The 11,004-nt window shown below is 37.4% G+C and overlaps 1 protein-coding gene across 1 annotated transcript in view; it reads left to right on the top strand.

Annotated features, from left to right (window-relative positions):
- Window positions 1-2,711: 2,711 nt before the first annotated feature.
- The window catches only part of SHOC1 (shortage in chiasmata 1), a 63,954-nt gene continuing 55,661 nt past the window's right edge, over window positions 2,712-11,004 (top strand). The window contains exons 1-5 of the mRNA XM_074953515.1: window positions 2,712-2,856; window positions 7,042-7,149; window positions 8,241-8,370; window positions 9,203-9,297; window positions 10,361-10,603. Of these exons, the coding sequence (XP_074809616.1) occupies window positions 2,712-2,856; window positions 7,042-7,149; window positions 8,241-8,370; window positions 9,203-9,297; window positions 10,361-10,603 (721 nt within the window). The remainder of the gene's footprint in view (window positions 2,857-7,041; window positions 7,150-8,240; window positions 8,371-9,202; window positions 9,298-10,360; window positions 10,604-11,004) is intronic.

The following is an 11,004-nucleotide window of genomic DNA, read 5'->3' as shown; positions in this document are numbered from 1 at the left end:
CTTATAGTAATAGTATACCACCAATATATACACAGAAGTATATGTATACCATACTAATACATATATTGTACAATTAGCTACAGTATTTTATTTTATAGAGTTAAGGACACCTGTATTTATATCTGAGAGTACAATCTCTAAAAGTATGTGCAGTTTAGTTACAATTCATCTTTCATTTGTATGGAATGTAATCCAATAGCCACCATAATTCATGTCTGATTCATAACATTTACTAATCTTATTATATAAGCAGATTCATTTATACTGGTTCACACTGACTATATGAAACATACATTTGGACATTTCTGCTGTTTATTTTTTAAATGATGCTCTGAGAAGTAAGGATTAATAAAAACCCCTCCATAAATAAAATAGAGGTTCTTCCTCTGGGGAGGAATTCATCCCCAACAGCTGGAGAGAGTGATCCTGGCCCCAGTTACTAGATGCCCTGGCCCTTAAAGTGTTTGTGTTTATATGTGTTCCTTTTTCCTTCTCCCTCCAATGCTGACTGGGAGGAGTTTTCAACATCATCCTGTCTCTTGTCCTTGGCTGAGCTCCTAAATGTGACACTCAGATTGTGTGAGAGGTCAGTTTCTTTTTCTATTGTCTCCACTGGAAATATGCTGCCAAAAATGTAGAAAGCAAAGGAGGAGGGTGGTAACTGGAGGCCAAGAACTGGTATGAAGGCATGCAGACATCATGTGGATGGTACTGGCCTCCTGCTGATCCATACCGTTTGCTGGCAGTCCGAGCAGCTTGCTCAAGCTGGGGAACAGTGCTTCCTCCGTGGAACAGTTGGGGAGAATTATCCACAAAGGAGAGCCATCCTTTACTCAGGCAAACTTCCACTGAAATTAAAACTAAATAAAGATCTCAGGATTTGGGCTTTAGTAATTTATACTCTTAAATCAAAATTATTATTTCTGAGAGGTAGTGGTGCCCCAGAGTTGGCGAGGAAGTGTACTCCCTGAACAATAGTGCATTTTACAATCATAAAGCCTTTAAAGACATGGGGGACAAGGCACTGGGAAGTGACTCTATGCACTCTCTCCTTCTTCCTGCACTCCTTCACAGAGCAAGTGTTAATCTAGTTCTTCCTTTGTATTTCTTTTGTATTTAAAAGCCTATCAGTTCGCCTTTGAAGAACATTTTTAGATTTTAATTTTATTTAATATTAAACGGACTTTGTCTTATATCATTGTATTAATACATACACAGTGATTCACAGAAAGAAAAGTAAAAGTTTATAAAAACTGAAGGATTCAAGAAATTTTGATTTGTACAAAATCATAAAAGCTCTTCATATATCAGAAAAACGTATTTTGGTAAGAAAATGAGATTCTACAATCCTGCAATGTAAAGCAATTTCAAATGACTGGGGAGTTTGAATGTTGTGACAATGATTAATTCTAAAACTGGTCTATCCTAAAAGTAGCAATTCTTGGAAAGTACGATGAACAGGTATCATGTCAGTTTAATTAATACAGCATGCCTTAGAATTGTTTTCCTAGAAAATTGTAGGTTTTTAATAATTTTAATAATTTTTCTGACATGTATTGTCATCAAGGTCACTATTAAAACTTTGCATCATGAATATAAAACAACAAATTAAAGAGAAGTCACTTGTGCTATTTTGCTGATCTTTTATAGGGAATGTTTGACTTTCCAAAGCAACGCAGAGACACACGAAAATGAAAAAGAACTACATGTAGCTAAGGAAATTTTTTGTCGAATATCTTTAAACGATGAGGAGGTATTATAAATAAGTTTCATCCCAGGATTTTAGTGACTGCTTGCCTAATACACTTATCAATATACGTAATTGTCTTCTGACTTAAAAGTGACTTGTAAGTCACTTAAACAGAATTCCCTTAATTTTTGCAAAATGTGCCAAATGCCTCCATTAGCCAAGATTTTTAAAAAAGAGTATTAGTTTAAATCAGGTTTTTTGGTTTTGTTTTCTTGGAGGCCTGTGATGGGAAGCTCCACTTTTGGTGTCTATTTCTGATATGGTCAGATGCACCAGCACATACTAGATTGGTGACATCAGATCAAAAGTGGAAACCAAGTGGAGAAGGATCTAGCCTTTGTGTGTATGTCTTGGGTGGGTGGGTGGAGGGGAAAGAGAAGGTTCAGGTAAGTGTCTTTTTTACTATTATGCTCAGTTTTGCAACACTTTAAAAATAATATTTCTTACACTTCGAGGCACATTATGTCCCTGCAGAGGCAGAATGGCACTGGGGAGGGCAGAGTAGATGCATCACTGAAGGAGTGAAGGAAGTAGTCAGGGAGCATGCTGAGTAGCAGGACTAATTAAACCTAATTCAAGTATTTATATCTGGTACTTTTTCAGCACAGCCAAACCATGGTGCAAAGGGAGAGTGAGGTATAGTCCCTCTCTGACACCATACGAACAAGAGCAGGCATCATGGCAGCACTGCCTGTAGCACTAATCAGTTCCTCCAGTTATTTTTACACCAGTACCACGCTTGACTTGGACTTTTTTTTCTGTGAATATAAGTCATTTATTTTAGTTTGATTTCTTTTTCCCATGAATTGAGCCCTCTTTCTACTCTTAAGACAGTCTTAGTCTAAATTTCTGCAAACTATTTAAAACTAAAAAAATCAAAATTAAATAGTAAAAGCAAAAAATCACAAATTTAAACCTTACCTATCTCCGTATACTGTATTTATTATTTTTTCAGTCATTAATGCTGCCTGTTGAATTAGAATCCAACAAGACAACAAACTTCAGACAGAAAGTTGAGATTCCATCGTGCTTGGAACTGAAAGAGTTGTTAAAATTAGCACCAGAAATTATAGCAGATGAAAGCAGGAGTGAAAAGCAAATCAAAGGTGAGAATTATTTTCTTGATACGTTGGGCCCAATTCTCCTCTCATTTGCACAGATTTCACACCATTATCTTTTTAACTCCATTATCTTCACTTCAATTACTACTGGTTCAGACTAATATATATCAGATGAGAATGAGGTCCATTATTTGTATGAAATTATGGAACAAGTTTGGCATGTCAAATTTCAAAGTATTAAAGTTTCCTGTAAGCAGCCAGAAGGAAGTGATCTCTTACATACTGTACACCTCAATTCAGGCCCGTGTTATTTCAGAAGGAGATATTGTTATTGAGGTGGAAGAGTGAATCTAATGACAATAACTGAATAGGTTAACCAAGCTAAGATGAATTTTTTAGACATCCCAGAGTAGTTTCCAATAATTCATGCAGTACAGTCACTCCATATAAGTTGTCCACAACATCACAGGGGGAGCTGGTAACAGCCTCTGTATTTACTTTGGCTACCATCTCTATTTCAGAATATTCTTATGACCTTTTCTTTGAGAAGTTCTCCCACCTCCATTGTTAGCAGCAGACCTTTGATATTCAGTAGCCTGAGAGTTATTCCCCTGCTGAAGTGCCTTTTCTTTATCCCATGAAACACCATTTGCATTTTTCTATTAAACTTTTAAAAATCCTTATTTTGTTCTCTTTTGTTCCTCAGGAAATTTTTGGCAGCCTGCCAAATAATCACTAAAAATACAAATATTCTGTAGGCTGCCAAAGTAGCAGTGGCAGATGATACTGTACTGTGAGTACCAAAGCAACTGTAGCGATGGAGTGGAAGTAAGAGATGGGCTGGGCTCCATATCCCTCTAGACCTGGTCCATGACCCCAGAGCTGTATGCGCCGCATGGGGCAGAAACCCACCACCTCTTGATTGGCAGGAAAGAGAGCTAGGCCAGCTTCTCCCAGAGCAACCCCCAGCACTTGACCAGTGATCCATTTTCTCCCCATCTTCCAAGAATACCATATGGGTTCAGACGTCCTAATCTCACACCATGGAGAGAAAGAGCCAGCTGGGTTCCCCCTACCACTACCCACAAAACCCAGTGGTCCATCACTTTCTTGGTTAACAGCTTTCTCCTGCTGCCAATTAACCTAGTTAGGCCTTAGTCCTTTAGCTCCAGTGGTAGTAGCTTGTGTTACAGTGCTGAAGGTCGAGGAGTCAAACCCTGCTCGTGACATGGGGATGCCTCAGTTGTACGTAATAGAATTATTTTTTCATCTTTTTCCTTTAAAAAATAACTCTAAGAAATAACCCACAAAAAAGAAAAAGAACTGCGTGAAGTTAAAAACTAATATAAATACGACATTTAAAGAAAGTTATTTAGGTTGCAAAGTCAAGAACTTGAAAGTTAGGAAATACCAAAATTAAGGTTATCTGTGCAATTTAATTTTGTGTATGTATTATAGTACAAGTACTGTCAAATTACATAATCTCATGCTGTTTTTTTCCCACAGAATCACTGCCTTATTCAGTGCACAGGGTCGATTCACAAAGGGATAGAATTATAGTTGTACAAGTAACCATAAATCTGGAATTTCCTAACTTTTCAGTCCTTGACTTGCAACCTAAACAACATTCTTTTAATGCAATTTTTTGTATGTAATAGTGCATTGTAGAATCTACCAAACACAAGTAAACTATGTTATTACTATAAACACTGGATTTTCTATGTTTGTAAACTAATTTCAGAGTAACAGCCGTGTTAGTCTGTATTCGTAAAAAGAAAAAAGAAAAGGAGTACTTGTGGCACCTTAGAGACTAACCAGTTTATTTGAGCATGAGCTTTCGTGAGCTACAGCTCACTTCATCGGATGCATAGCATATTGTGGAAACTGCAGAAGACATTATATACACACAGAGACCATGAAACAAAACTTCCTCCCACCCCACTGTCCTGCTCGTAACAGCTTATCTAAAGTGATCATCAAGGAGGGCCATTTCCAGCACAAATCCAGGTTTTCTCACCCTTCCCCCCCCCCACAGACACACATACAAACTCACTCTCCTGCTGGTAATAGCCCATCCCTCTTTGAAACCTCTCTTTATAATGCGCATGATAATCAAGGTGGGTCATTTCCAGCACTAATCCAGGTTTTCTCACCACCACCACCCCACCCCCCCACACACACCCCCCTCCAAAAACCACACGCACAAACTCACTCTCCTGCTGGCAATAGCTCATCTTACAATGTGCACAGCAATAATCCAAGTTTAACCAGAACGTCTTGGGGGGGGGGGTTTGTAGGAAAAAAACAAGGGGAGATAGGCTACCTTGCATAATGACTTAGCCACTCCCAGTCTCTATTCAAGCCCAAATTAATAGTATCCAATTTGCAAATGAATTCCAATTCAGCAGTTTCTCGCTGGAGTCTGGATTTGAAGTTTTTTTGCTTTAGATAAGCTGTTACCAGCAGGAGAGTGGGGTGGGAGGAAGTTTTGTTTCATGGTCTCTGTGTGTATATAATGTCTTCTGCAGTTTCCACGATATGCTATGCATCCGATGAAGTGAGCTGTAGCTCACGAAAGCTCATGCTCAAATAAACTGGTTAGTCTCTAAGGTGCCACAAGTACTCCTTTTCTTTTTTCTTTTTTTGTAAACTAATTGTAATTTTCACAATTGTACATACAAACGAGTAAACGAAAAATCAATATCTAAAGCATTAGACCAGGGAAACAAAATAATAAATAGTGATGGCAGCACTTTCACAGTACAAATGTATATAGCAAACTGTTGTCAATGCATGTTAAAATGTAATCTCAATTCTTATACATTTCATGAGTGCTAAGTATTGTTATTATGACTTAGTATGCATATTAGAGTTCTCCTTCAAAACATTATGGAAAGCCTGAGATTAGCATCAGAACACATCTAAGCAAAAAACAAAAATTAGTAAAATACCCTTCCGCAATGTTTGTGTTTCTGAGGCTTCTCGTGGCTCAGAAAAAACACTACAACCCTGCCAAAGACCAATATTCTTCCCACATGTCTATCAAATGTTTCTATGAACTGAATAACATGATTAACAATTTAAACACAGACCAGGGTAAACTCTTTCATGAACCTGCTATTTCCCAGGATTCCCACTGCACATCTTATATCCTTCCTCTTGTATCCAAAGCAGAGCAGCTTTTCATACATCCCTGGATGGGATGATATGTATCTGCTCTGATTTGGTAGGTCAGTACAGCTATTTTCAGCCCTGGGAACCTAGGGCAGGAGAGGGAGGGAACTCTCACTCTCTCTCTCTCTCTCTCTCAAAGAAGCCCTTTACCAGGAATCAACAACATCTGTCTAGAATTTTAAAGCATTAGCTTTTTTCTCTAAATAAAAGAACAAATGGACATTCAGTGAAATTGAAAAGTGACATACAAAGCTGATAAAATAAATCATTTTTCACACAAAATACAGTTAACCTGTGATACTTATTGTCATGGGGTATAATTTAGGCCAAGATCTTAGCAAGTTTCCAAAAAGGATTAGATATTTATATGGATAACAAGAATATTCAAAGTCAAATAGTAAATATTAAAAAAGAAGAGTTTTGGAAACATCAGAAACCCTCTAGCTTTGCAGGATTAGTGTTACACCTTCAGTGACACTGCTCAGTTTTTAAATCAGTGCTTGTGGCAGTAACTTACCTGTGCAGCCATGGAGACTGTGGCCGAGGTCTCAACTTGGCCAGAAAAAAATGACTATTTATTCATTTTGGCAAATGAGAGAATTAAAAAAGGGGTGTTTTTAGCTCAGGCAGTAGAGGCTCATGTATTTAGGTCCAGAGGTCGTCTGTTTGATCCCAGCTGCTGACAAGTCACCCATGGGAGTGGTGTTCCATAAGTTAGGAGGAAACTTTCCCTAAGGACAGGTTATTTCACGTCTAGCTAATACAGGGTTTCTTGCATCTTCTTCTGAAGCAGCTGGTACTAATCACTGTGAGAGACAGGATATTGGACTAGATGGACCACTGGCCTGATCACATATGGCAATTGTTATGGTCTTATGAACACCTTCTGCTGTTTGCATGGTAACTGATGGTAACTGCAGTACTTTGTATTGATAAATTCAAAATGATAACGGGGGATGAATAAAAACAGAAACAAAACATTGTGTGAGAAACAGCTTTGAGGAAAAAAGGAAATAAAATGGTTATCATTTGTGGCACCTTTTTATCTCTTTTCAGATCTTACTGCAAATATTACAAACGAAATAGAAATTTCAAAATACTGTCCCACAATGGAAGAGGTTTGTTTCAATCAAAACAGAAATCCACTGGAATGCAGTGAGGCAGGTAGGAAGTGCTATATAAGCAAATCCAGTGGCGGTTTTTAAGAACTATTATTCTTTGATTATCCATATGTGTTCCATTATTTGATGCACACATATCCTGTGCATCTGAGATCAGAATCTATGGCCAGAGATGTAAGGTGGGATGCACCTGTGCCCAGAGTGAGCTCGCACCCTAGCCTCTCACCCCTCCTGAGTACATAAAGGGCAGAGTGAGGCCAGTTGTTCTTCAGGTTTTTACCACCTGTGACTGCAAGACAGACCTGCATGGAACATCCTTACCGCTTGCACTTGGCTAGCTTTGTTTGTAACTAGCTTTTAGCTTAGTAAAAAAAAATTACAGTTAAAAAAATAAAGAAAAAAACCAACCAAAGAAACAAGTTCCTTGTAAGCTAGAAAAATCAGTAAGCATGTCTCAAATTCATTTTACTGTAAAAAATAGGGCAGTAAATGTGACCTACAAGAGATTGCTTTGACTCCCCAATCTTGTTTGCATAGCTGGTTAAAAATATAGGGTCTGATCTTGCAAGTGCTCTGCATATGGAACATCAATTGAAATGGAATTGATTTCAGTGGTAGTCTTCTGTGACAAGCATTTACAAGACTAGGACTGTAAGTAGCACTGAATTTTATTTGCATATGAAACAATAATTGACTCCCTCAGAGTTTGAGGTATCTGAGTTGCAGACTTGCTGGTTTCATATTGATATTAGAACTATCACAAATATAATTTGAAAGAGCCATTCCATCTATGTAAGAGCTACATAACTGGGCCACAGCTGATCAACATTTAATTTTAAAAAATGCCCCAAAATAATAGCTGGTGATTTTAAATTCTGAATGGTTGGCTAGATGTGCAGAGATTCCCAGAATCACATAGAAAAGCAGTAAAAAAGTGTGACTTATGCATTACTATTACCCCTGTTGTCTAGATATTAAAGTACCACAATTTGGTCTTTATTGCTCAAGTGATAAAACATAAAATCTTCATAATAAATTTGAAACACAAAATGTAACTGGTGTCAGTTATACATAAATATTTACATTTCTTTCACTTTTTTGTGAAATGTGGTGTCATTTTTCTGCAATTCCCAGTTAGTTACGCTTTATATCCTCAATATGAAGTAGAAATACCGCTAACTCCGCCATGCAGACCGCAAAGATCACATGTGAATTCACTTCATGCAGGACTTCAGGCAGAACCTATTTCTCCTGTTGGTAACAGGTAAGTAAAAGTTTAATGAGGATACAATGGTACAACCTCCTCCAAATTAGTGCAAAACTAGCTTCATTGGATTCTGTTAATTTATGGCCTCATTCTGTGAGATGTTCATTGCCGATGGTTTTGTCCATTGTGTACTTTGCCTTGGAGGGAAACATTACTCCAGGGAATACACCCTGTGCATGGTTTCAGTGCATGGAGCTTGAAAAGACCAAGAGAGTTGCTTTAAGGCTGTCCTCCTGTAAGGAGGCTTAATATCCTGAAGATCCAGCTTCCTCCTTGGGGAAGGTGAGGACTCATACCTCCATGGCAGTGAATCCTCCAAAGTCCTCAGCAGAGAAGCACCCAGTGAGTACCTTGGCCGAGTGCTGGGGATATCCATGTGGCGACAGAAGTATCAGCAGGGCTGTTCCTTGGCTGCTTCTCTATTATATTTGCTAGAGTACCCTTCACAATCTTAATATCCTCCCTCCACAGACATGGAAGGACTAAAGCATCCTCTTGACAGGGGACCTCTAGTCTCCCTCCCTACCACTAGCTTCCCCTTGCTTGCCTCCAGGCCATTCAAAGGGTATATATACCCCTAATCTTTTCCCCTCTTTGAGGAGTGGAACCACATTGGTCCTGCAGCCAGAAAGCCCACTGCACCCACAGATGAGGAGGAAAGATTTTCCCAAATGAGTCAATAAGAGAAAGTAGAAGATTGGAGAGAAAGTAAATACTTTTGCAAAATTACTTTCTCTAAATGTATTACCAGAAGAAAGTTGGTTTGAAAATCTAAAGCTATGATTTAAGCTTCTTACCACGTGTCTCATTTTCTGTTTCTTTGTTTTAGTATTCTGCTTACAGAGTCAACTAAGGAGAACTTAGAGTGCCTGGTGTGGCAGTCAGAAAAATACCAAAATGCTGTGAACTCTCTTTTGCTTGAAGGTAAGGAAGTATGAATTCCGATATATGGAACTGATATAGAAGAGCTGTATGTGAAATATTACAACAACATAGAAATTAATCTGGGAAGTGCTTGAAGAAATACAATGCAGATATTTGATGATACATTTTCAATGTTGATAAAATGAATGTAGAATGCAAGGAACGTGTGAATACTGCTCCTGTTTGCACACTAAAAATATATCCCAATTTATCTAAGGTGGGATGTTTGATTTTTTCCTTTATATAAATCTTCTTGTAAGGCAGATAACTAGTTTGTCTTTCCACAGTGGTAGTTTGTATATAATGACAGCTTTCCTCCAGTTTGAAAATCTTCAGTTCACCTCCTGATAATTATTTTAATGGGCATAGTAATTTCTAAAACTCAGTAACAAAAACCTAACTTTAAACAAGCTCTGTTGAAATATTAATTTTCATTATAGAGTATGTTCTTATCTTCAAATAATTTTTAAAAATCCATACTAATAAATTCCTTAGTGGAATCATATTCATGGAGAACTAAGTGATAAGTTTCCAATGCCAAACGCACACATTAGGAAGTGGAATATGGAACCAAAAACAACTAAGTCATAAATTATTTCTGACCCCAACAGTTAGTGTTAAGAAAGAACACCAAAAGACTTCTGTGAGATAAGTGAGTTACATCCTCATTTGTAAAATAGTCTATTTACTATTTAGAGTTTTCAGATAATCATTATAATAGATGTTTGCAAGCATGGAAGGTAAACTCATAGATAATGAATAAATCTCGAATCATTTGTAATCCAGGTAATGCAGGTTTATATCAACAGACTAGAGATATAATTACAGCTGGGGAATTGAACACAAAAAACAAGGAGAAAAAATTTACATCTTACTAAGCTATGTAAATATTTCTTTCTTTGCTGTTCAGGCAAGTGCTGATACTGAATTAGTAATGGAAAGATATACCAAGGGATATACATAAGTCATGAATATTTTTTTGTGGTTTTGCTGTCAAAAATGTTCTTCTCTCACGTTTCTAGTCCATTAATACTTTATACTAGTTTTTGTCTTGTTTTTGTAGAGAATCAGACTGTTGAACCTACATTTCAACATCATACAGTTACAGAACTGAAAAAGATGTTGTCCGTCCATGTGGAAGCTCCAATGTTTAGCCCATTAAAATCAGACTGGTGGATTCATTCAGGACTAAATCTGGTATTACCAGATTCTTTGGAGCAACTAAGCACTGATTTGGGTAGTGCAAATAGCCTGTTTTCTACTGAAGAGGAAGTATTCCCACAAATTACACAATTTCAGTTAGAAAGTAAGTATATTTGTTTTTGATAGAAAAGTTCAATGACAAGAATGGCAAGGAGATCTTTTTTAACAGAAGATCCGTCATGCAGTTCAGTGATGGATACTAGCATAGCACCAACTAAGAAAGGAATCAGAAAAATTCTCATTCTCAAAAAGAAAAGAACTCGGAAAAGCATAAATTAGTCAGCACTATTACTCTAAAGTCTGATTTACAAAAAGCTAAGATTGTCAGTTGCATGGATAAAAGTATGTGTGCACTTGCATATTTAATTTGTGGTTACCATGATTGCATATGCAAATTATGGTAGTTGCAAGCACAAATTAGCCACTTCAGGCCCTTAATGTTTCTAATGAAATACCTGGCAGGAGAACTTTTGAAAGGGATATAATAATTTCAAAGTATTATTA

The sequence above is a fragment of the Natator depressus genome, chromosome 5 (assembly GCF_965152275.1).
Source record: "Natator depressus isolate rNatDep1 chromosome 5, rNatDep2.hap1, whole genome shotgun sequence".
NCBI classification, from domain to species: Eukaryota; Metazoa; Chordata; order Testudines; family Cheloniidae; genus Natator; species Natator depressus.
Note: the sequence above shows the minus strand (reverse complement) of the source record. Positions and strands in the feature narration are given on the sequence as shown.